The sequence below is a fragment of the Aspergillus nomiae genome (genome assembly GCF_001204775.2).
Source record: "Aspergillus nomiae NRRL 13137 chromosome Unknown contig00453, whole genome shotgun sequence".
Classification (NCBI taxonomy): domain Eukaryota; kingdom Fungi; phylum Ascomycota; class Eurotiomycetes; order Eurotiales; family Aspergillaceae; genus Aspergillus; species Aspergillus nomiae.
The window spans coordinates 1-25,236 of record NW_015378508.1 but is presented as its reverse complement, the minus strand read 5'-3'; the positions used below and the strand labels follow the sequence as shown (position 1 = coordinate 25,236).

At 49.6% G+C, this 25,236-nt stretch overlaps 9 protein-coding genes across 9 annotated transcripts; 3 read left to right on the top strand and 6 right to left on the bottom strand.

Moving 5' to 3' along the window:
- Positions 1–269: 269 nt before the first annotated feature.
- On the top strand, positions 270–1,607 carry ANOM_009905 (uncharacterized protein; the record flags this gene model as incomplete). The annotated part of the gene is made up of 4 exons (XM_015555161.1): positions 270–386; positions 428–587; positions 638–1,032; positions 1,089–1,607. 4 exons carry the CDS (start codon positions 270–272, stop codon positions 1,605–1,607), a joined length of 1,191 nt encoding a protein of 396 aa, XP_015402314.1.
- Positions 1,608–2,752: 1,145 nt separating this feature from the next.
- Positions 2,753–3,205, bottom strand: ANOM_009904 (RNA recognition motif domain-containing protein; the record flags this gene model as incomplete). Its single annotated transcript, XM_015555160.1, has 4 exons — positions 2,753–2,807; positions 2,881–2,987; positions 3,043–3,115; positions 3,183–3,205. 4 exons carry the CDS (start codon positions 3,203–3,205, stop codon positions 2,753–2,755), a joined length of 258 nt encoding a protein of 85 aa, XP_015402319.1.
- A 532-nt stretch (positions 3,206–3,737) lies between these two features.
- ANOM_009903 (Actin-1) lies at positions 3,738–4,966 on the bottom strand (the record flags this gene model as incomplete). Its single annotated transcript, XM_015555159.1, has 4 exons — positions 3,738–3,968; positions 4,076–4,769; positions 4,839–4,863; positions 4,915–4,966. The coding sequence occupies 4 exons, from the start codon at positions 4,964–4,966 to the stop codon at positions 3,738–3,740; spliced, it is 1,002 nt and encodes a 333-aa protein (XP_015402317.1).
- Positions 4,967–5,626: 660 nt separating this feature from the next.
- ANOM_009902 (profilin) lies at positions 5,627–6,189 on the top strand (the record flags this gene model as incomplete). Its single annotated transcript, XM_015555158.1, has 4 exons — positions 5,627–5,639; positions 5,702–5,802; positions 5,865–5,999; positions 6,055–6,189. The coding sequence occupies 4 exons, from the start codon at positions 5,627–5,629 to the stop codon at positions 6,187–6,189; spliced, it is 384 nt and encodes a 127-aa protein (XP_015402318.1).
- Positions 6,190–6,950: 761 nt separating this feature from the next.
- On the bottom strand, positions 6,951–7,904 carry ANOM_009901 (acylglycerol lipase; the record flags this gene model as incomplete). The annotated part of the gene is made up of 2 exons (XM_015555157.1): positions 6,951–7,772; positions 7,830–7,904. The coding sequence occupies 2 exons, from the start codon at positions 7,902–7,904 to the stop codon at positions 6,951–6,953; spliced, it is 897 nt and encodes a 298-aa protein (XP_015402315.1).
- Positions 7,905–8,464: 560 nt separating this feature from the next.
- Positions 8,465–14,601, bottom strand: ANOM_009900 (DUF3433 domain-containing protein; the record flags this gene model as incomplete). The annotated part of the gene is made up of 7 exons (XM_015555156.1): positions 8,465–9,195; positions 9,674–9,949; positions 9,995–10,298; positions 10,549–11,190; positions 11,889–11,952; positions 12,138–14,475; positions 14,556–14,601. The coding sequence occupies 7 exons, from the start codon at positions 14,599–14,601 to the stop codon at positions 8,465–8,467; spliced, it is 4,401 nt and encodes a 1,466-aa protein (XP_015402316.1).
- An 830-nt stretch (positions 14,602–15,431) lies between these two features.
- Positions 15,432–18,182, bottom strand: ANOM_009899 (glycoside hydrolase family 55 protein; the record flags this gene model as incomplete). The annotated part of the gene is made up of 6 exons (XM_015555155.1): positions 18,014–18,182; positions 17,674–17,978; positions 17,188–17,606; positions 16,770–17,135; positions 16,245–16,718; positions 15,432–16,199 (listed from the first exon to the last, which is right to left on the bottom strand). Exons 1-6 carry the CDS (start codon positions 18,169–18,171, stop codon positions 15,432–15,434), a joined length of 2,490 nt encoding a protein of 829 aa, XP_015402320.1. The 5' UTR covers positions 18,172–18,182.
- A 3,315-nt stretch (positions 18,183–21,497) lies between these two features.
- ANOM_009898 (putative pH signal transduction protein PalI) lies at positions 21,498–23,565 on the top strand (the record flags this gene model as incomplete). The annotated part of the gene is made up of 3 exons (XM_015555154.1): positions 21,498–21,687; positions 21,743–23,003; positions 23,064–23,565. The coding sequence occupies 3 exons, from the start codon at positions 21,498–21,500 to the stop codon at positions 23,563–23,565; spliced, it is 1,953 nt and encodes a 650-aa protein (XP_015402321.1).
- A 734-nt stretch (positions 23,566–24,299) lies between these two features.
- Positions 24,300–25,187, bottom strand: ANOM_009897 (uncharacterized protein; the record flags this gene model as incomplete). Its single annotated transcript, XM_015555153.1, has 1 exon — positions 24,300–25,187. One exon carries the CDS (start codon positions 25,185–25,187, stop codon positions 24,300–24,302), a length of 888 nt encoding a protein of 295 aa, XP_015402322.1.
- Between the last annotated feature and the right edge of the window lie 49 nt (positions 25,188–25,236).

Sequence of the window (25,236 nt, the reverse complement as noted above, 5' to 3'; positions counted from 1 at the left end):
CTAATTTGCCCTAAGTAATGGACTATATAGAAGAGATAGAGACGGAAGGTTCCGAAGTCACATAATACCAGCCCTGACTGCCTCTCCAAACCTAACCCGATGATTTAACAAACCTCGGTGGGACTAACCAATTAATAGAATATGTTGGTGTACTCAAGGCGCTAAACGATGCAACCTTGTCTGAGTCATTGACTATCCGTTCCTACTTCTTGAGTCCATGACTCCATCTGCCTGGATCGAAATCCGAGCAAATTTCCATCTCACCTGCCATGGATTTCCACCCCAGCGAGCGTCCATCCGAGGGCGATCTCTTCATATTCGAGCGATTCGATAAGGGCTATGACGCGGAAGATATATGTTGTGTGATCTGTGGTGCCCCAAACTTTGTGGGTTCCGTCCCCCTAAAAGCAAGATCCTGCTTATAAAGATCAAGGTGGTAGAAGCAGAAGTGCGAGACAAGAACCTTGAGAGGTACAAGTGGTTTGTGCCGCAGGCCATCCGGGCCGAGAATTATCACTATGAGAAAGATTGGGATATTGCGAGCCTGCCAAATCATGATCTACCGCTAGAAGTACTCGGGCTAGATGGTGGGTGGTTCTTTCAATATAATCAACCGAAGAGAGTTCTAATTTCTTAGAGATTGAGATCGACGGTGTGCACTATGGGGAGCAGTTACGAAGATTGGAACCCGTGCGTTATGCAAAGCACTCGTCGAAATTAGTCCACCATCTATATTCAGAGTACCCATATGTTACGGTACATGCGGAATGTCTTGATATGATGCGATATCTGGTAGACTATCGCCAGACTCTTCTGAAAGCCGGAGTATCCGTTAACCAAATGTGTCCTACAACTCTCAGCCAGTTCTATGAAGTATTTGAACAGCGATTAACGAGGGTACATACCTATTATCCTCTCGGACGCAACGGCTCGTTTAACCCCCGTCGTGTAGTCCACCCACAGTACTATTACTTTCGGGATACTAATCTCTTTCGTAATGTCGCGTGGGCTTGGGGAGAGCTGAAGGCCTATGTAAGTTCTATATAGCCTATAGCACATTTATCCTATCACTAACAATCTGCTACGAGGAATACGAAATGGCACCCTCTCCTATACCAGGACTTACTCAGGAGATTCTTTCATACCTGCAACCTCTTCCACCGTCCTTCCAAGAACAGTCTGATTCTGAATTATCTCTTAAACTGGGGACACTGCCTCCCGAGCTCCAAGATATAATTTATGCAAATTTACACCCTTTTATCAATCCCGAGCAGACATGCACCCGGCTTTTACCATCAAGGCGGTGGCGTGACTTACTTTTCAATCGGCAGCTTTTACCCTGGCTTTGGGATTTGGATATCTCCGCCCTACAGAGCTGCCCTGTGACATCCGATACAGCAGATATCCCGACATATGAAGCAGACGTTTGGGATTGGGAGCGTCTTGTTCGTACCCTCGCACAAGTGGATATCTTTGAACCGGGGCACCCGTTAGAGGATGCTCCCTTCCGCCTGCGGAATCGTCGCCGTATCTGGAGACTACTAGAGGAGGCCAAAGATGAAGATATTGAGCCGTGGCTCGAAGTTCATGTACATAACAGAAAATGACGTGGATATATGACAGCACCAAGAACGTCTGCAACAAGCCTATCAGATTGAATTGGGATAGGGCTACTCAACCAAACATCCTACCAACCCTACTAGCACATCTACTCTGATAGTTGTCCAGGATATCAAGGAGTGACATTCGTACTCTGCATCCAGTCTCGCCAACAATTAGTATATGCAATGACGTTTCTACATTCATATATCCATTATCATTGTCGTCAGCTGAAGCTCGCCTCCTGGGAACAGGGCCGGGAACGGAACACCTCTCCAGACTATCCCAAGAGGTACTTCTCTATCTTTACTTTTCCTCAGAACGTCCTGAGTCTATTATATAATATAGTTGATTTATGTGTAGGTCCTAGGATCATAAAGCTGTTTCTTGAGAACAAGTATCTTAGAGGGAAATAAAAAGTAGTACACAACTAGATTGAGCGTCTATACTTTACTTCACAAAAATCCTACTAGGTTGTCTAGCTCACCTATAAAGCAGCAACTTCCAAAGGGCTCATTTTCCAGTCGGCCGCATTCAGCAGGTGGCTTCAGTACGGCTGAGTGGACGGAAGCCCTGTTCTCCACACCTGATAGTTAACGAACTATAGAAGAGACAGAGATACAGCCCCACCGAGCTGAACATCTCCGATCTACTGCCCCACTGAAAGACCCTCAATGAGCCGAATCTGGTTGATCAGTAGCGGTGAACGAACTCCACAGTCTAACATCATATCTACAGTATCATATTTTGTGGAATGCTTACGAGCAAAACCTGTAACAAGACCGGTCAGACTTTGGGCTTGCGGGATTACAACGAGGCTGTAGGCCTCAATTTTGCTGAGCTATGGTGGGGTTACCACCGAAAATGTATTATTCTAGGAATGATACCAACTGGTACCTATGTGCATTCTGTCTATCAGTTCATAAATGGGATGCCTATGCTAAGACTCCGGGAAGTATAGAGACCTTTTCTTAAGAAGTTTGAGGGACCGTGACTGTATCTTGCCAGTCACAGAAGCCGCTCACAGACCTGAGATCTGACAGCACCAGGAAAGTCAAGTGAATCAATACGAATTCATGGACATGTGCTCTTTCACTCCTATATCATGAAAATTCTACTCTGTTGACCCTCTTCAGCCACCGTAACCACTGCCTTAGTGGCGGCCAGTGGCAGATGCACTGTCGACCCTGATGCGTCTACCATCAACCCTAGAACACCACAAAAGGGCTTAGCTTCGATTTCAAGGACTGCAAGACATTATTCACTGGTAGGAAAACTTACTCCTCTTCATTAAGCCCATTCATTGCTGTCTGTGCTTCTTCTGCGCTGGAATATGTAACGAAGGCAAACCCCCTGCTTCGTTGTGTTTCTCGGTCTTTAACCACCATCTACATGGCATTAGTAACGGGCATCGGATGGATAAAATAAATAAGCCCAGCATACACATTCTTCAACAGTACCGTATTGCTCGAACACAGACCTCAAGACTTCGTCAGTTGTGTTCCAAGCAAGGTTTCTGTTATGCGGAGTTGTGTTAGTTGGAGGCCACTGATCGACTATATCATTATATGTACAGGGCTCACCCGACAAAAAGTTTGGTAGACATGGTGAACAGGGACTGTTAATCTGATGTAGACTCGAGTACACGCGAAGTGAGTAGAAGGATTATCCAAGTTGTGAATCCAAATGATAGACCAGGAGGCCGGGGGGGGGGGTTATCTATGGAGGGCATTTTATACCTCAGCTGCAGATCACCTTCAGCTCAGCCAGCTCAGGAATCATCCGTGCATCAGTAGATCAACGCACAACATGTTGTATTTGGCCACTACAGTTATATTATTGGCCGCGGATTGCATTGTTTTGATCCACTTGGTAGCGCTCATTTTCAGCGGGGACTGCAGTTCAGCTGGACTACGCTTATAGCCGAGCTGAGTGTGACCTTTGAGTCTGAAAGCCAGCCATGAGGGTATTTATACGGGGTACTACTGATTGTACGGGATTTTCAGAAAGCGAAGATTCTGCCTGTTGGTATGTTTTGCATCTATGGTATGTAGCTCACTTCGTATCACCCATCCATTCTATCATCTGTGCTTGCACTCTTCGAATACAGATTCCATTCCTTCAGCGGCGTTGGTTTTTCAAAAGCACTGCCGATGGACAATCCCAGGACCTGATTCATCATACACCTCCTTGGTTACCCAACGATCTTGGAATGTCGACAGTGATGCCAGCATCGAACCTCCAATCCACGCTAAGTACTCTCGCTCCGGGGCAGCTACAACGTTCACTTTCATAGATTGCGGGCTGAGAGAGACCAGTTCGTGGTGTAGTCGGTCTGCCATACCAGGCAACATTGAAGTGCCTCCAGACTAGAAAAGAGGGAAAGACCTGTCAGTACACCCAAGAACTCGTTTATAGCAGATGGTCTTTTCTTTTCTTTTCCTAGAAGGAAGAAAAAGCCAAGGGGTATACGTACCAGAACAACATTTCCATATAGGTCCCTCCGAATGTCAAGATCGCATTTGAAGATAGAGTCATACGCATGCTGATGAATGCCATGGATGTCAAGACCAAGCATAAACGGCTGAAAGAGGACTTCAGGGGCCCGGAATGTCTCCGCCCCCATTTCTATCGTTTGCCCATCAGGCAGCTCATAGCTCTGCTGAGCAGTACGCTGAGACTCCTGATCGAAATTAGGTGCAACAAAGCAGTGCTTCTCTTTCATGTCCGCGAATATATCAGGACTGGAATCATTTCCGCCCAATCGGTCCATCAGGTATCTGGTTATGTCGTCTCCGCCTACATCCACCCGGAGAATTGAATGGTACAATGCCGATCCCTCATAAACGGGGACACAATCAGTAGAGCCATGGCCACAATCAACGGACACGCCAGTGGTACGGCCGGACGCGTACAAAGCGAAGACAGTGTCGATCCCGAGATAAAAGGCTGGGACTTTAAATGTTTCAAACATGATCTGCGTAGTTTTCTCTCGGTTCTCCTTGGGGTTCAGCGAGCGCTCAGTCAGGAGAACCGGGCGCTCTTCCGGAGCAACCTGAAGGTCAGTGGCAAAGGCGTGGTTCCAGATCTTCTCCATATCATCCCAGTTGGTGATCAATCCACGCTGGATCGGGCTGGCATTATCGCCAACGTATGCGTTGTTCTCGAATCTGAAGCATGGCATATATCTTAGTCCATCGCATTCAATAATCACAGACGGGGGAAACGGCGGGCTTTACCCTCCATCATAGCCCACAATTGTCGCTAACGAGTAAACTTAGCATTGGAATAGGCAAAGGCTTCAAACGAACTCACGGGAAACCACGCGCGGGCTCTTATCACCAGCAAAGCCGACCTTGGTATACATTGTCCTACAGATCAGATCAGATTGCGGGTTTAGTTCGATGTTGTAAAAGTAAAGTAGAATATCGAATGCCGATTTAGAGACAGCGAGAGAGAGGAAGTAGGGTCAAGTACCCATTATCGATGACAATAGCAGCACCATCTTGAGAATCTGCAATTTAATCACTACATTAGTATAGTGTTATGGTGTAGAATCTGTAGACCAAGAACATAATAAATGGTATCTCCGAATGCATACCCGCCATGTTTATAAAGGTAGGAGAACGCAAAGTTCCCGATTTTGAAATTTGTTATTGAAGCAGACACAGGTTAGAGTCTTAAGAACCTTACACGTACCGTAGGGGGATCAAGCCCATTTATAGTGGGTCAGGATCTTCACCCCGTCTTGCTGAAGATAGCCAGTTTAGCTTTCAGCTGAGCCAACAGTGGGGGTAATTACCATTCAATTGGCCCCGCCAACAGCCGAGCTGAACTCGATTGAAGATCCAAAGATCCAAGCGGGAAGCTAATAGAGATCGATTGGTTCCCTCTACGATCCACCGAGAAGAGGGGCGGAAGAAGGTGGCTATAAAGAAGAGCAGGAACTCCCTCGATCTACCAACCGAACCCTAACAAATCTTACTGTCCCTTTATCCTAGCATCCTACATCAGTAACACACCGAAGATGAGCTGGCAAAGTATTGGACTACTATATCCTTATGACTATATGACACGATTCCTAATTTCTTATCTTTTTCAGATTATGTCGACACTTCCCTTGTAGGGACTGGTCACGTCGACAAAGCCGCTATAATTTCAGGCACAGGTGACAGTACGTGGGCATCGAGCCCCGGTTTCAGCGTAAGGGACTTCCTGGCAAGCGATGGCTTCAAGGACTAATATGGGTGAAAACGGTTCTATAGCTTACAACGGATGAGTTTGGGAGCTTTATCGCAGGTTTCAGTGATGCGAGTTCTCTTCATTCGAATGGCGTTTTTATCGATGGACAGAAGTATCAGGTGGTCACAGCAAACGCAAACACGATTTATGGCAAAAATGTAAGCTCCCGCAATCGATATGACGGATATAATTTATTGAAAGGCATCCGTCTAGGGAACGGAGGGCGTGTATGCCTACAAAACGAAGCAGGCTGTTGTCGTGGCGCATAGTCCCGACGGAGTGGTACATAAGACGGCTGCCGATACGGTGCAAGCCCTAGGCGAGTACTTAACCGGGTTGGGATACTGACATTGCCTATATAATTAACAATCATAATCACACTTCTGATATACTAGTCGTTCGCGTACAGCTAGTTGTAGTAGTGTTGTATTCGTAGAAGTAGTTGCCGATGTACTCCGTTAAGGTCAGCCAACTGGTCAACCAGGTGGAAGGTGAAGAAAACAAACAGCAGCCTTTTCTTTCCGGCAGGGCAACGGATAGCAAGCACTCGGCAAGGCGATCGACGGAATACGGGAGCAGAAAAATGAAAGACAAAAAGAAATGCTTCCGATGCGGGGAATCGAACCCCGAGCTGCTGTGTGAGAGACAGCGATGTTAGCCATTACACCACATCGGATGTTGTTGAATATTAACATTTTATTTGGCTATATAATCCAAAGTATATTTTTCACTCTCATCATCCAATGAACACGCTTCTTGATATACTCTACCACCTACTACAGTAGAAACTAGAAGTGCTACATACTTTCAGATACATATGCTCAACTTTGACCCTTGCAACTGGTACATAGTGTCTTCTTTGCAGCTTCAGCCGTGAACCAACCAACCCACTCTACCATGCCAGCGGCTTGCATTGTTATATATATCCCAACCCTATGGATGCTTCGGAATTACACCACACCAGCAAGGACTCTACTCGAACCAGAGGACACTCACTGGAAAGGAAAACCTTCTGATCGATTGTTTGAAAGACAAGTACATGCATAAAATCCATTGAACAAATTCCTGGGAGCTAAAAAACCGAAGACGCCGCTTGCACATCCAAACATCTACACCCGTGCGAGAATCCATCCCGCAATATCATCGGCAAACTCTTGCCTATTCTCCGGCAGGTCCGCATGAAGCATATGGCTCCAGCCTTCATAAGACTTGAACTTCCGGTCTGCGACCTTGCCGGTCTGTGCATCAAACCAGTGCTTACTCGCATCGTGGCTGGTGACCTGGTCCCCCGTGCCATGGGCCACGTAGACCGACCGAACCCCATCATTTAGCTTCAACTTGCCGGAAGTCAAATCGGCAGCACGGTCAAGCATGTTTGCGAACATCTCCAGCGTGCCAACACAAGGGTTGAGCGGATCATCCCTCAGGGATTGCTGCACAGCCGGGTCCCGCACGATCGTTTCGGCCTTCATCGGCTGGGTAAGCTGGAAATGAGGCAATAGTTTACCGGCCAACCGACCGAGAGTAACAGTGATGACGCTCGGTTTCTGCTCCGCGTCGAGGCCGATAAACGGTGCCGCGAGCATGATCCCTCCCAGACGAGAAACAAGATCCTGATACTTGGGCGTAGAGGCTAACGTTGCGACTAACCCACCACCCATTGAGTGACCCATTACGAACACGGGAACAGACGGCGTCGCTTCGAGTTGGGCCTCGATGAATGCTGCATGATCGGCCAGAACGGTAGCGGTCGGGCCTGTATTCCCGCGATCGGCCTTGGTTTTGGCCGACCGGCCCCAACCACGCTGATCGATTCCTGTACAGAAGATCCCACGGCGGGCGAGAGATGGAAACAGATCATACGTGTTGTTGATATGGTCGCTAAAACCATGGAAATGGACCAGGCGCGCTACGGGGGCAGCGCTACTCGGCTATATATCGGGGTCAATATTGTGCCAAGAATACGTCAGCGGAGACTCAGAACTCACTGCCCATGTCTTCTGGTAGACGGACAATCCGTCGGGGAGCTGAAACTGGGTCTCGGTGATGTCGATGTCGGCCATGGCGAAGGATATTGCACGGGGGTGAAAGGTGGAAGCGATTGAAGACGGTGGATGGTTTTATGGATTTCCTTGTGATCGGCGCGTGATGGATTAGTGATCGTCTCTTGGCTTTCACCTGCCAATTGGCAGCTTTGTACGCCTGCGAAGCCTAAAGCCACTTGGATAATGCTACTTTATCAACCATTTCGTTGAGCTGCTTCTAGCTTATCCCACCAATGGAGCTATGGTCATGATCGATAGGGTTAAAGCTGGGCTGCAGTGCCAGTAGCCAAACAGACTACTGGATAGTTCGTCGGGTCAGCATTCATATAGGGCTCCCGGAGACGAGACCCTAATAGCGGAAATGTAGAGTACCATCAGATCTTGACCTCAGTCAATCATTGTTGAATTTCTTTACATAAACATATAATACAAAAGTGGGGTATTTCAGTTCCATATATGCACGACAATCGACATATACACATCAACGCCAACCAAGCCCTAAATTCATCCTACGGCATCCCATCCCAAACCAAATTCTTCATAAAAGTAGTCCGACAGATCCTCAACAGACTCCTGTTTCAAGCCTTGTTCTCGCTCCTCTCCCTCTCTTTCTCCTTCTTCAACTCCACCCCAAACTTCTCTCCCAGCACACTTCCCACCCAGGCTTCAACCTCATCTTCCAGCTCCTTATCTACCTTCGTCACATCTCCACCGTCACCATAAAATCCCCTCCTCACAAACCTCCTCATATCATCAACCCCATTGATATCCAGCGCACACAGGATACCCCCGGTGCCTGCCATGCCCAGCGAAAGCACATTCAGCGTTGCCAGATTCAGCGCCTCAAAGGCTTCCGCACCACCGCTGACGTCGGGCTTGTGGTAGAGGGAGGAGGTATAGAAAGGTGGGACGGAAGCGAGATAGCGTCTGTTTAAGGCGCGGCGGGTGGTCCAGAGCGAGAAGGCGAAGAATGAGAGGCCGCCGAGGAGAAGTTTGTATTTGGTTTGGGGGTTGATAAACTTCAGTTCGGGCTCGGATTCAGGTCTTTGGCTTTGGGATTGTGGTTGAGATTGGCTAGTTTGTGTTGTTGTTGGTTGTGAGGTTGCTTGGTCTGATGGGGTTTCGGGGGTTTGGGGAGGACCCCGACGGAAAAAGGAGAACATGTTGTTGGAGTGAATGGTAATCAGAAGGAGTTTCTTTGTGTTGGTGACAGTAGAATACCGATTGGTAGGAATTGCGGTCTTGGTGTGCTTGGGTTCAAGTGAGCTCTGCGAGGGGAAAATGAGGCGGATGGAGCGGAGATCTGAAGCTAAGATGCGGAGTCCGTGATATTGTAAGGGTCATGTGACTTATGCCTGAGGCAGGCAAATTGTTCCTGTTGGAACCGTCTGGAAACAACTTTGTGAGTCATTCGGTGCAGTACCTCTCGTGAACAAGTCAGAGTTGTGTTTCATTATCGTGATATGTGCATTGTGATCTGGTGGCTATATTACAAAACCATAGCATGCCCCAAGTGCGGTAGGTCAGGGCGCCCGGCGGTCACCTCATGTAATCATATCTATAAGAGAAAGCAACAAATGATGTGTTGGGCATAGCGCTCCAATATATACCAGTTCCCAACGCTGAAACCGGTGGGAAAATAATCCCAGTGTATCATATAACCCGGGATTCGAATGTGTAGATTCGCCAGATTCTCTGCATCTGGCTCTTAACCCAAGTCTGCTGCTCCTCAGGCAAACACAGGTCAGGCGAGCAGAGATACTCAAGTTCGGACCGAAGTAACCAACCACCAAGAAGGGGGGCCGTCTGCTGATGGGCCGAAGTCACCCGGCGCTCCTCAGCTTCGGGATACTCAACCTTGGAGGGGTCCAGATGAACAGACATGGTCTGGCTGCCGAGGAAAAAGGGGACTGCAGCGCAAATATCGGTGGCCATTTCTCTAATAGTAGATATCACTGCTTCAACCCTGTCCGGAGTGCCAAGGTTCGGGAGCAGACGGAGACAGTTGAGAATGATGCTTTGGACAACGATCCGAGATTCTCGATAGGTATTCCATGTGCTCCCTATCCACATCTCTGTATAACAATCGCACCTGTTGTTGAACATACCTGCCTCTCGGACAGACTGGGGAACCATGGTTGCCGGAACTGGGGCCCAATGTTGGGGAAGAGCCCATGCCCAGGCACAAAGTTTACTGTCGAGAATCATAGCCATGGAATAGATGCGACTGATTTCATCTGCGCCGTACAGTTCCGGTTGTGATGCGAACTTATCCCACACCTGTTTAAGATCCACTAACTCAGTTGCGGCCGCTGTCAGCTGTGATGGTGCAGACTGGGGTATTGGCGCTGCCATAGGCCACACGTCTGGCATTTCGATGGTCGGATAAGCCGGTATCGTCGAGGCTTTGATCTAGAACAAGCTATTAGCAACAGGACCCGTGAGTTCCAGAGTTCATAACAGACAATTTGACATTGTATTGAGTTTGTTACTATTTGCGAATTGGCGTCCTCACTTTGTGGCATGTAGCCGCTGTTGACCAAAGCAATTGCCCCTCGCAGATGAGTTTTTGCTGCAATTCTGTGCTCTTTGACAGCAGAAAACTCCTAACATCATCATTAATCCTAACCATCGGATAGGCATTGAATCTCTCCAGACTCACTTCATAGACAGAAAGCAAAAGAACTGCCATTATAGTCTCGACCATATTTTCACCAAGGTTACCCTGCAAGGCTACCCTTGTATTCGATAAAGCTCTCACGAAGAACTGCTCCGCCAAATGGAGAAATGAGCGATTCCCTGTCCAGGCAGAGACAGAGAACAATGACACAGCCAGTGTACCCAGATACAAAGGAGTTCCAGGCCGAGCATTGAAGTATCGCTCAGGCAAAAGCTCCATAAACCCGAGCCCAATGAGAGGGTCTCTCGGCTGATGAAGATAGGAATTGAAGAACAAAGAGGTAACTGTACTCTCCAAAGGCAGGTACAAACTACTGGGAACACTAGGGCTTAGAGCTCTCACGGCGTTGACGGAGAGGGGCGACCTTTCCACCTCTAGTGGGGAGCTTAGGAATGATATAGCGGAAGGCGACGGAGTCGTCTCCGACACCGTCAATGGAGAAGATGGTTCCTTCGAATCCTTTTGGCATTTTGTGGTATTAACTGCCTTGGCCTTTGAAACATTACTCTTCTTGCGCTGGAAGGCCGTTCGATCTCTTAGCATAACATCGAGCGGGTGCGGATATCCCGGACAGGTCCGGCCGGTCCGGACACAGGCCCTACAGTGAGGTCGAGTTTCGTCGCACTGCAGCAATTAGCATGATTTCAATCCCAGATATGAACACACAATACTTTAATATGTCTAGATCGACAATTTTGACAGCCCGTGCTAGGTTTCCCACGGTAGACCATGATGACAGCACAATGTAATTTCGATCATGTGTGGATATCAAAGAAAGCGATAAGGAGATTAGGCTTTAGTAATTATGCATTCGCTGCATTGATCCTGTAGTATGTACAACACGCAAATCCCTCAGCGAAGTCGTTCATCCAGACTCTAATCAACTAGGTGTTTTGACAATCGATACGAGCGATACTCGAATATAAAGTAAGCTGTCGCCTAGAACCTTTGACCGAAGTAGTAGTCATATCGTGTCCCAGAAACGGGGCAGGAGTCTCCGCCCAAAGTGGCTTAGTTGATAGCTCACGTGGCAGATGAGTCAGGAACCCTTATCTTATCGGCGAGATAATCAAATGACATCACACTGTCTATTGCATAGCTGCTCGAGTATCTAAACATGTAAAAAGCAAAGGACGAACTATTATATCTGAGCTATGGACACATAGAAGGTTCTTTGGGGGATCTCAAAGTACAAAGGGGAATCAACAAAATCATCAGCATATCTCATTATCGATCATTACCTTCCTCCATCATGTCAAACGTAAACCGAAAATTCATAAAACCCATATTAAATCATACAATCATAAATCATTGAACCATACGCCATTTAAATGCTGCGCGAATCGTAGTTCTTTGCTGAACGCCAAGTCGAGTGCACCACGCAATCTGTGAACAGAGTGGACACCTCTCCGGAACGTACAGACTTGCCAAGGGAAACAAGCCCCAAGCACGGCGGTTCTCATTTCATCGACCCCGTTGTAATCAACATGTCTGCCCGACCCGGCCGATGAAAGCGATCAATGCCAAGATGTTCTTTGCCATCACGCCCCACATAGATTCCAAAGCCATACATGGGATAGTCCCTGTCCCCAGGGGGTGCCATGACTAGTCGCGTAACAAGATCGGCTTTGCTCCGAGGCTCACGGAGGATTTTATCCGAGAGCAAAGGGCTCTGGTAGAGGAAGCTTATCTGATCGGCGAGCGTGGTGATATCATGAGGCAGGTAGCGGCGGCGACCGGGCCAGATACACAAGAATGACACTGTGTATATTGCGCAAAACGCAACCATGGCGTAGAATGCCGGCATAAGAGCCGCAATGCGTATTTCGCTTTGCGAAGGGTAGTTGAGAGCGATAAAGACACCACCGGCCAAGATAGGGATAGCAGCCGAGGCAACGCTCATGAAGGAGATCCAGGCCACCTTATAGTGTTTGTTGAGGATAGCCAGTACTGTCACATGGAAGGGGAAGCACGACGGATAAGACAAGAGCAAGCTTTGATCAGCCGGGGCACCCTCCGGGGAAGAGAGCGAGACAAATGGTTGCAGGGCACGGAAATACACATCAATAGGCTGCCACGCGAGGAAAAGGACGTTCCCGATGAGTGCTGGGATGAAGCTGTACAAGAAGTTTGACGAGGAAAAGGACTTAGGCGACGGGAGTGTGGGAAGCCGCGGTGGGAAGCCTCCTTTAATAGCGTCATGGATAAAACTGACCAGCACGAAAGCAATAAAAAGTGCACCGATAGTAACTGTCCATGCGACAATAAAAGTGTCTCGAAGAAACCATGGAGTCCACCGGTAACGAACCGATGGCGAATACATATGCTCATCGAAGCCATACTTGCCCTCTCCGATCTGCTGCTCTATATCGTAGGAAACCCTGGACAAACCGTATGGTTGCTTCTCGCGGCTCTTTTCGCTGAGGTGGAGAGACGGGTTTCCTAGCGGCGCTGCAACCTCACCGATACCATAGAACGTCGCCCTCCGGTTGGATAATTGCCAGTAACCCAGCCGAAGCACTCTAGGGTTGAGCGATTCGCCTACATCGGGCAATATTTCGGACTGCTCAAAATCCCGCAAGATATTGGACCGCTGAATGATCGAGACCAGATCAGCCAGGCTCACCGGATCCCACATTAGCCCCGACCAAGTGCGAACAAAGCGAAACATCAGTAAAACCAATCCAACGGTCAGCAGTCCGTACATCACTACCAGTGTCCAGCCAACATCCTGCACAGCAGTCCAACGCCATGTCCCTCGCCCATCGATGACGAACCACTTTGCTTGGAAAAAGCAACTGAGCAGTGGCAGCGTGATCAAATTTGAGAGCCATGTTAAGACCAAAGAGAACCCAACCAACGGTTCTCCATGTCGAAATTGCGAAAAGTCTGGAACCAGAAAGTTCCGCGATAGAATCGGTAAGCGATGCAACACTTGACCTAGCTTCCTTTCCGAGGCCATGATCGCAAATGGCATTGTACGATACACTGCAGCCTGGATAACGAAAGTCCAAACTGTGATAAGGACGGCCAAAATTTGCGGGAGAAATTGAACGACAAAGTACCGCCCACCTCCCTGGCCATCATAATCCCAGAAGCCCTGGTGTCTCCGAGACCATACATTACAAAAGACAATACCGGCGATCATGAGCAAAGAGCAGAAGATGATCGCAATAAGAGCCCATGGCCGTAACATACACGGCACGTAGTTCAGGCGTGGATAGAGCAAACTGTCCTTTGGAGGCTCGACTGCGACAAAGGCTTCCGGTTCCACCGAATCCTGATGGGACCTGTCGACCGGCTCTGGCGAGGAATGCTGCAACAGCGGCTGCTGGGCGGGAGGTGTATTATTCGATTCAGGTGAGCGGATAAAATAACCCAATCCTTCGTCCCAAATGAGACGCTCCGCCGGATAATCCTCGCTTGCAACTGAGCTCGGTCTTCGCAAGCTATGAGAATCTTCTTCACGCGTAAGTTGGTTAATAGCAAATCGGATGTATGGAACATCATCCATGCCGGGTGTGGGAGGAGGTCCCGCATAGCTGTCACTCGGGACCTGGCGACTGGTGCTCTCCGTCATTGGGCTCATGTAAACTTCTCTGTCTTGCACGGCGCGAACAGTACTAGTAGCGGGGGATGGCGCATTTTTGTGATCGTTTGGCATCCTCACTGGCTGTTCCAGGCGGGAGGTTGATCCAACCATGGGTGGGCCTAGATGCGTTCTCGAGATGGCGGGGGATGAAGTGTGAGACACAGGATGGGACATCGGTGTGGCATACCTCACGACGGTAGCGTGACTGCCGTTGCTCGGAGACCTCGAACTGGCAGTGCGATCTGAAAACGAATAGTAGTCGTCCGAAGCGGCAACCGATTGTTGATCCTCGGAACGCAGGACTTGCGGCCTATTTGCTACGAGGAATCAGCACCAGAACTGTCGGTCGGTCGGACTGGCCATGAGATGGGTAACGCGAATTCTAAATTGAACTTACAGCTGACGGTCCTCAGACTGACATTCCCGGACCCCGAAGCAAGCATGGCGGCTCAAGACAAGGAGGAATGTATGTGCACGGCTTACTTGCAGCGAATGATATGCGATGGGCATTCCCAAGACGCAGGTATTGAACCTCTGAGAGAAATATCAAGTGTCGATAATTTCAGTCAAGACGCAAGGGCGAAGTCGCCCGAGGTTGTCAAGCGACAGACATGGTTGCTGTCCATGAGGTGGTTGGGTTGAGTCGGGCTGGTTGGTCGGGAAACCCCCAGCCACCTTCGGGTCCCAGCCACCGGTCGCTTGAAGCTCGATCGATCTAGTTAGAATTTGTCTTCAACATGGCTTCATATTATTGGTGTGGAAAACCTATCAGGAAGGGATGAAAAGCAATATGGTTGGCCAAGGCATCATTACACCTTGCATGAGTGTGTTGGCAGGGTGAGAGGAGCCATGGAACACGGGAAGGAGTTCAGGTACCATCACCAGTAGCACGGGGTTGGGTTGCGGCCCGAACCAGTGGACAATGCTCATAGGGCACAGGCACCACATGTGATTTCTTTGCCCCAACAGGCCGATTACTTGAGTGACCATATTCCTGGTTGGCCTTTGACACGTCAATTAATGTAGTAATGTTCTTTTCGTCTGTTCTAGGACTCAAAAATGACTTTTGAAAACCATGCGCCCATATGAAATGTGTAAACTAGTATAAATGCAAGGACTTATTGAGATGCAAGGATATGTCGAGTGTGCACGCAGCCGCTGTGCGTATGTGACAATCTATCTATATAAACACCGGTTCTGTTATCATTGACCAGAATGATAAAGCCCGTATATATATGCCGTTCCCCCGTCATCTTCCTCCCCACGGGCTTTCTCACGTTTTGTACAAGAAAGCCGCAATTACTCCTCCCCAGCCACCAGCGTTATCATCTTCCTTTGCGATCGTCGTCGAGCCTTCCAGAATCATATTCTCCGTGCTCTTGGTGTTCGTGCCATACAAGTACAGCGCAGATGATTCAATAATTTGGACCGCGTTCTTTTGACACTTGCCGTTGCAGCCGCCATTGTTGTTAAAGAAGGCCCAGTTGCAGCCTCCATAAAGGAAGAGGTTTGATGCACCATTGATCCGCTCGAATAACGCCATACGGCAGGTCGCATCGTCCCCAGCGCACCATGAAAAATCCGGATCACTTGCACTCAGGTGATTCCCCCATGGAGCTGGTGCTAGCGTGCTTCCTACACCTTGCCAGTATGGGGTTTCGCTCTGCTGCATGGTGGCAAGAACATTGTGTGCATGCTCGAAATTATACTGATAGAGAGTGTGGTGTTCAAAACCGGTACCGATAAGCCATGTGGCAGCAGTTGCTTCGACCAAAAGTCCTCTGCCTGTGGATATGGTCTGCGAACTGGATCCATCGAGATCGTGATCTGCTGTCCATCCCCACATGTTTTCGATGTAAGCAGATGAAGTACTCGTGAGATGGAGTAGTCCATATGCGGCTTTACAGTTGTCAGGCGAGCTGGTACAATCACTATGCACCCTGCTGCCTACTCCACCTCCGATGCGGAAATGTACATTCCAGAACCCTACATCCCCTTGGCTCTTTCCGGCAATGTTCACCTCCACCTTAGGGTTGAGGTCCTGTTAGTAAATGGGGCATCGGTTTTGAAATAGTGGAGAACTCACTAATTGGCAGCCTGGCAAAATGTCTCCCACCGTAAGGATCATGTCACTGATCTGCGCGACTCCAATGTCTCCTGGGTATCCTACACGGATCATAACGCGAACAAAACCTTCGTCCTTGAAGTTGTTTCCAACTGCGCTGATAGTCGAAGCGAAGGCATCTCCGATGATTCGCGTACCGCCAGGGATGAAGATTGTGTCCGTAACGATATAGGTACCCGCAGGGAAATATATCAGTTTGCAGTCTCTATTCTCGGCCAGGATTTTGTTGATGTTTGCCGTGTCATCTGTCTGACCATCTCCATAGACAGGGCTAGAGGATACAGACTTGATATTCAGAACCTCGGTTGCTTTGTAGTCCTGGTAAGTCGGTGGCGAAACCGTGTAATACTTATTTCCCGACACAAGAGACGAAGCCCGGTTGGTTACGACAATCTTCCCTTCAACACGCTCTTTGCTGGAGCTTCCGGAATTGTACTGCCGCGACCAGTTAGAAGTTGATACTTTCTATTGGTAAGAGTTGCTTACCATAGTTCCATGGACCCAGGTGTCCGCTACACCTCCTGTGAGCACAGCGTTGCCTCCCAGACGAACAGTCACTCCAGAACTCTGGACATTCTCCAAGACAATTGCGTTTCCTGCACCACCCGAGTCATTCGAGGTGATGAAGGTGTCTACGCTCGAGACGCTGGAGTCGATCACGGTCAAGGAGCCCGATGTCTCGCTCGCATTAATACCTATGGCCCCCTGTTCGAAACGACATCCCAAGAAGATGATATCGGTGGCTCCTGCAACTACTCCGATAGTTGTCCCAGTGAAGGTGAGATTTTTGAAAACCCATTGCTGGCCGCTCAGCTTCATGCCGATACCACCACCACTGAATGATAGGTCATTCTGCGTGCTGTCAGGACCACATGCTGATAGTCAGTTTGCAAGTGGGTCTTACCACAATGATGTTACTATTATAGTCATACTGCGTCGTCAATCCAGTATGTTGGCTGCCCGTCGGCATATGGAACGCGACGTTGGTGAGTTGCGTTGCCTGGCTAACCGTCCAGTCAAGGAGGCTCAGGGACTTGGCTGAATCGACCCCGGTGGAGTCCAGGACAATATTCTTAATGCCAATGTAGAAGTTGTTCGTCCCCTCGTGGTTAGGATCCTTGGCGTAAACGATGTGGTCCAGAGAATACCCAGAAGCGGCTTTCAAAACGGGCGGGTTCGTCGGGTCACCGACCAACACCGTTCCTGTGTAGAGTTGGAGAGAGGTTTGCAAAAGGTATGTACCTCCCGGAAGATAGACTACGGCGGGTTGTCCTGTCGTGCCCATAGATTTGGAATTCCGAGAAGGCCCGTTTGATGCCCCCGCTGCCAGTCCACTTCACCCTCAGCAATTGTCCTCGTCCAAAATACAATCCTTGTACGTGGTGCATACCTTCAATGGCCCTCTGTATGGCAGGTGCCGCATCTTGTTTTCCTGTGTTGTCGGCGTTATAATCACTCACAACATTCCGAAAAACCTTGTAGCTGTCTTTATACTCCGAGCTCAAAAACGATGATTGGTCCTTATGTTCGGTCTTCTCATACCAATACCCAGATGAACCATTGGTAGCTGAGCAACTAGCAGCATTGGCATTTGGCGCATGGGTCACGGGAGCAGTGTTAAGATGTCTCCAGGGTTCCGCAGTGTCGTTTTTCGTAGGAAATGGTATTCCCCTATCGTAATGAATCGTTAAAAACATGAGAGAGCACAGCAGGGGACACACTGAACTCACTTTGGATGAGGGACCCAGTCTAGCGGTGGGAAGAAAGATATAGCCTGTTCCACCGGTTTCATCAATTGGTGGACTAAGTCCTCAATCCCGCCTGCCCAGACGTGTGTAATGAGAAGCCATAAGGAAAATAGTCGAATTACAGAAGAGGAAAACACCATTATGCAACTCTGCTTCACAAAACACGAAAAAAAAGCTATATAAAAAATAGCCAAGAAAAGAGGAAAAGAAAAAAGGGCGAGAAGAATAGACCATCCACCCAAGTCAACAAATGCAATTCCTGGCCGTGTATATCCTCGTGTGAACACAGAGGCCAGTCGAACTGGGCCAAACTAGGGATTTCGAAGAGAAAGATGGCCCCGACGGCGCATTAAGAGTCTCACGAGAAGCAGGAAGAGACTCATGAAGGGCAATCCAGAGCTTCAACTGCTTTTGAGTATTTATGTATTCTATTTTTCACATACTTGAGTTCGGCGATCAACGTGACAGTGAGACATCTTATCACCATCGCGACGCACGTCATGCATGGAATTCTTCGACCTGCAGGGACTGGGTCCCGATTCGTAAGTCGGTGCCTTGTGCCGAATTATTGACTCAACTCTAACGAACTCCAACATATTCCGGAAGACTCGAGTCAGTTTGTTCGCCTTCTGTCGCTTTGTACATGTCAGTTTCACATATGGACAATCGGGGTAGGCGCAGCAACACTCAACCTCCCAGTCCCGTCGAACTCTACAATTGATAGAATAACGATGAATCAAGCCGGGGAGATATTTCATCCATAGTATAGCCTGTGGATGCGAGATTCATACTCAAGACAAGGGTTTGCCATCGTGATTCCTTGCCGCCGCCAAACATACCAGAAGATGGGGACATGTAAACAAGGGAGACCTCGGCTGCAAAGCCGGATGACGAAGAGGCTCCACGTGCGCCATACTTGGTTTTGTTCCTCTCTTTTCTTTTATCCTTCGGTTTCTTCAGTTCACAATGCCCTGCTTGTTGACACGGTGTCTTGTTTCATTTTTATTTCTTGTTATAACAAGCAAGACCGTGGCGGCTCCAGCGGTTCTACTGAAGGCCAAGACAACAGAACAAACTTCATCCCTGTCTTGACAATCCCCGATATGGTCAAAGTGGCTAAACCCCTGACGAAGGCAAGGATCAAACAAAATAATTAATATGATAAATAATATAATGGATAAAAAAAAAGAAAGAAAGAAGCTGAAATTCTTCTCTGCGTGCGATTCCAGTGCTGAGGAAAGTTCTGTGATCTAGAACCTTGCCGGCTTCCGGGCATATTGTTGGCGCTTCGAAGCAGTCATCGAGCATGCTTGCGATTTATTGTTTAGATCAGGATTAGGTTCTATTGGTACTGCTCGGCGATGTCTATCAAACTCTCGCGGAACTCAATCCACGCGTGGAATCACCCCGATACCTTCGGACTCGAGTAATGTGGCCTGAGCACGAAGATCAAGTAAGGTACCTCGAGATATATCGACATTCGTTGTTCGAAGATGTAATAAGGTTATCAGGCGAGGAATCCCTCCCATTCACCCCTGCATAGAGATGGGCAGCCAATTATGGTAGCAAGAAGATCGCCAATGTCTATATGTCAAACAATTAAGTAACTACTGAGCAAGCTTCCGACGAGGCAATATATGGCGTAGTAAAAACCTCACGAGATTAATGTTGCATTCAAGGGTCCCAAGGGCCGGGGCAACAACTGGTTGACCCTTGCCCACTAGAAATAATACACATCAGAGTGCTATAGACTGATAGTGGTTCGGCTTCGAATTAAGCGAAACCGTAGCATTGTTAGCGAGGATTGCACTTCTTTATCCCCTCCCCTTTTTCTTTCAACCTCATTTCCGAAGGAAAATGCCACGAAAGCTGTGGTATGCTAAGAGCTTGTAAAGGCAATGCTGATTAGGAACCACCCCTATCTAAAACATCGCAATGATCTGATGACCGACCTGAAGTACTTTCGACTAGGCGGGCTGGACTCATTGTAAAAAGTGGAGGCGGCATCGAGGCCGCCTCCACTGTGGTACGTATCTTATAAAGCTCGCTAGTGACTGTGTATGAGGGTACACGCAGAGTTGAATAATGAACCTGTACTGGGCACTTTCATCCCGTGTGGTCCACTCGGCTTGAAAGCCAGATCTTGCCCAAATAACCTTGGACGGTCAACGATAGGTTCAGTGAAGTGGGTAGGAAAAGTGTCCTTTAATAAAATATCCGACCTTGGATGCGCTAAATTTGGTGGTCCACCCCTGAATCCTGATCACAGTAGCGATAAACTCAAAGAGATGGCTTTGGAACGATGCGTAAAACGCCTCTGCGGGGACCGATAGCCTTAGCGCGTATCTTGCAACACTTGTTTGTTTCATTCGGGCAAAACTTCAATCAGACCAGACACAATCAAACAAGTTGAGACTCTGCCGTCTCAAAAGGTGAGTAGTAGATGTGTATGTATATGTATATGCCATAGGCCATGACCAGTGGAAGGAATTCTGTAGGATCTAAAACCCACCATCCGTGTGAAAAGCTGATAACTACTTGGGTAGGATGTAGGCTTATAGAGTCACTAGCACGGTCCCTCGTGTAAGGATCCAACTGAGTGTGATTCCCGGTCGGGCGAATCAGAAGGGTGGGAGCCGTTGCATTGACGGGAAGCTAAGCGGACGGAGACACAGCCACCACGAAGAGTCTGACTCGAGTAGGGTTGGTGTGAAGGATGAGAAACTTTTGAGAAACTATGTGAGAAAGGTATCCCCCTACAGATAGAAGGGTGAGCAAAGTAGTAGAAGTGCGATATCGTTGAAGGTAAGGGAGTTTGACAATTGAAGAGAGGAAGAAGAGTACTTGCACTGTATACACAGTAACAGGAGTTATCGTGGCAATGTCGTCATGTGGGTTGGACACCTGAGGCAAGAATGGGGTCGCCTTTCCAACCCGCTTTGTCTGGATCAATTAATTCTCTCCTTCTCTCTCTCCACTCCATTCATTCATTCGTTCCCTATCCTTTCCCTCTCGACCATTAACCTCCGGTCCAATTTCCCTCTGCCCTTTATCGTCGCATTCTTTCTTTTTACCTTTTCTTTTCTTTTTGAGCCTAAATAGATTGTCCGCACCAGTTATCTTTCATCTGTGATTTCTGACGTTGATACATACATTTACTAGCTTTTTAGTCTGGCCGTTTCCCCTCCAGCTTATCAAACATACAATCGTACTACTAGTACTGGACGAAACCTCTCACGGGGCTCAAGCGCTCACCTTCCAAGTTCTCTCCCTCCCACCCAACAATTCCAGGAGAACCAACGGCAATGTTTCGGCCAATGCTGTGAACTCTCATCTTTATCGTTGACTGCGTGTGTCGCTGTCACCTGCCTCGTGGTTGCGATAGTTATTGTTACTTGATTCAACCTCTTCGTCATTCATTTTTTAAGACGGGTTGTCTATCGCTAGGCAACTCCGCCCCTCCGCCATGCTTCTCAAACCCGCGACTCCCCTCACGATCCTGCTCCTGATCGCTTTTGTTCTCTTGCTGTTATCCGTTATCTCCACCCCTATTGTCGAAGGAATCCCGCTGGCGACGTTCGAGAATGTCGACTATGGGGTTTTCGGCTACTGTAAAGCTGGTCACTGCACCAATATCCATCTCGGCTACACTAATGGTGCGTGGTCCGCCGACACGACTTACTTAACCTATCAGTGCTAAACTATGGACAGATGACCTCTCGGACACCGGCGATGACTTCAATCTCCCTTCTAGCACTCGAAGATCGCTTTCGTCTATTCTAATTGTTCATCCGGTCGCCGCATTCCTTACCCTAATCTGCCTTTGTATGGCTGCCGCAGCCCACTTCCATGGTCCGTCGCATTCGCCCCGCTACCTACTCGTCTTGTTGATCCTGCTACTTCCGACGCTTCTCGTCTCCCTACTTGCCTTTCTCGTCGATATCCTGCTCTTCGTTCCTCATTTAGGATGGGGTGGCTGGATTGTACTCGGCGCGACGATCCTCCTCGTCAGCTGTGGTGTGGTTACTTGCGCCATGCGCCGAACCCTCGTAAGTCGCAAGGCGCGGAAGAAGCGCATCGCTGAAAACGCCGAGATGAGTGGCGAAAACTTCTACAATCGCCAGAATGCCGCCGCAGCAGCCATGGGACTAAACGATCCGAAGCCGCTCAATACGGAGACTAAGGAGCCTTTCGTGACTGGATCACCTCCTGGATCTGACACCGGTCCCACGTTTGCGACATTCCGGACGACAACCCACGAGAGTGATGATGACCGCACACCACTGAACTCGCGAACACCGCCCAACGATTTTCCATTACCAGACCATCCGTATCCCACTCAAATGCGTGAGAACGGGCCGCCATACAATCCCTCCCGAGACGAATTCGGAAACCCGCTTCCACAGTCTGGTCCCTACGGGTCCGGCGCTCGCATGCGACCTGGTCCGGGTGATCCCCGGCTGCACAATCAATACTCCGATGGTAGTATGGGCTCGCGGAGGGGACCACCCCCACCGGGTTTTGCCCCACGTGGACGGGGTGGTTATCCAGTTCGTGGAGGCTACGGCCGCGGGGGTCCTTATGGTGGACCCAGAGCCCCTCCCCCCGGTGGTAGAGGCAGTCCCATGGGCACGATGCGAGGAGGACGGGGGGCATATCGAGGACCGCCACCGTTTGCTTATGGGCCCAATCCTCAGCCGCGACCGATGCCGCCTCCAGAGGAGGAAAGATACGACTACGATGTTCCGCCCAGCTCCATGCGCCAGCCGTCTCCTGGACCAATTGGAATGGCTATGTCGCCATCGGATGGCAGCCCGGTAGGCCAGGCGATCGAGATGACACCGCAGCCCAGGCGAACAGGCTCGGCGGAGCCAGTGCATCAGGAGATTTTGCTAGACCAGCAACCACACGCCCTGTCGGCAGATGGCCAGCCCGAACCTGTCAGCCCTTCGAGCCTTTATAGCCGGACAGCGTAAGACAAAAACGAGCTCTTGATTCGTACTATCTCGTGTACATAGCTAACCGCGAACAGATCATATATTCCTCCTCGCGCTGCCTGGGAGCAGGCTGAGCGTCGCCCCGGACATTCACCCTCGCCCGTCCATGCCTACCGGCCGACGGAGCGTACTCGCACCCCGCATCATGATCGTTCTGAGTCAGCGGATTACTTCGAAGATGCCGATCCTCGTTTTGCTAATCGTAATGAGCATGCCGTGGGCAACCCGCGGTTGCCCTCGGTGTTGACACCGGGTAGTTCTGGTGAGCCGAAACTGACAGAAGATTTGGCAGAAGGACCCAGCTCACCCACTACTAGCGATATAAGCCATTTTACGTCAATCTCCGAGCGGCCTATCAACCCGCGTTGGCAGCCGCCTCCACTTCCGGCCCAACAGAGGCAAAATGTCTTGTTGGAGAACAACCCCGACTTTGATTTGCGAGCGGGTATGCGTCGAGGTGGTGCTGCCGGTGGGGTCGGAGGTCGCATGCCACCCATGTCGATACCCCGAGAAGCCTCACGATACCCTATACCCTGAACATCATCACTAGCGTCCTATTACTTGTTCGAGTTTGGCATTCATTTACGTGGTCAGTACTATCGTTCTGCAGGTCTACAGCACAGCTGGCCCGGGAGTTTTGGCGTTCATCAGTGATAGGCTCCTTTGGGCCTTCCGCCCTCTTAGTTTCTTTCTCTTTGCCACCTTTTTCTTTCAACCTCTTTGACAGCATTGCACATAAAACAGCGTGGCATCACAATGTTTACCGTGATCTGGAGTCACAGATACTCAGCGAAGCACATGGTGGTCCCATGTACAGAGTTACGATAAGGGGCCCCATGTATCGGGAGATGCTTGTATCATATTGTTGTGATAGGGGAGCCTGGTCTCGCTCACGATCTTTTACCTTCTCGACATATCATTTTCTTTTCTACTATCGGACAGGCTCCATGGATGATAATGCATTATAGGAAGTCTTTCAGTTTTCTGATTCTCTCCGTACACGTGGGGAATACCTAGTGGTTTTCATGAGATCTTTTGATAGCCGATGAATAGGAAGTCCATCGATCTATTCTAAACCTTGTTCGAATAGGCAGCTTAAAACCTCATCTTCTCCCCTCGCAGTTACAAACCCACAACCGCCAGTATGAAAGAATATGCACATAGATTACGAAGAGTATACGAACAATGCAAGCCACCGGGGTATTCAACCAAAATGCCAAACCAACACAAGTACAGAAGTATAATACAAACAAAAACCCCCCAGAACACAATCACCGCTTCGCACTGCCGTCCAACTCATTCACCCTCGACGTATCACTCATCTCCACCCGTGCACTCTCCCCCGGCAACTCCGCATACTGCTGCCCCACGGGCGGCTGATACACAGGAAGAGGACTCATCGGATGATTCTCATACATGGACTGTAGAGGCGCCTTCACCTCCGCCCCCATATAACCCCCGCCATACGGCATCGCATCGGATCCCCCGATCGGCGTCCCCGGCTGCACATATCCCGCCCCGGGCCCCGACGCAGACCCGAATCCTTGCCCGGGGCTCCCTCCAGATCCACCGCGACGTCGGCGTCCAAGCCAGAATGCTCCCCCCACGACCGCTATCCCGGCCACCACGCCGATCACGATCCCCGCGACCGCTCCCCCGGATATCCCCGACGACGAGCCGGACGAGTTCCCGGGTGACGAAGTCGCACTCGCCGAGGCAGTAGCCGCAGTAGTGGTGGTGGCACTACCCCCCGTGGCAGTCCCCGTCGAAGTAGAACTACTAGTAGTAGTAGAAGAGGTGGTCGAAGAAGAAGAAGAAACAGCGGTCGTCGCCGGCCCATCATTCCCGCCATAGTTCACCATAAACGAGCGCAGATCCGTCGAGGCCTTCTTGCCCCACCGCGACGGCGGCGTGAACCCGCTGTAGGAACCCGAGCAGTTGTCGTTGGACCAGATGTAGAACGAGTAGGGGCTGTCATTGGGCTCGAACACGAATTCCTTGCCTTCCGCCTGGTCGATCTGCGTGCAGGGCGCCGCCGACATGCTGCGCTCCATGAACGGCGTGTTGGACGCGTTGCGCCAGGTGAAGCTCCATGCTTGCGTTGTTGGCGTTGTGGTTAGGGTTAGGAGGAGGGTGGTGACGAGGGGGAGGGATTTCATTTTTTTTTTCTTTCTTTTTTTCCTTCTCTGTACTTGTTATCTTCGGTTG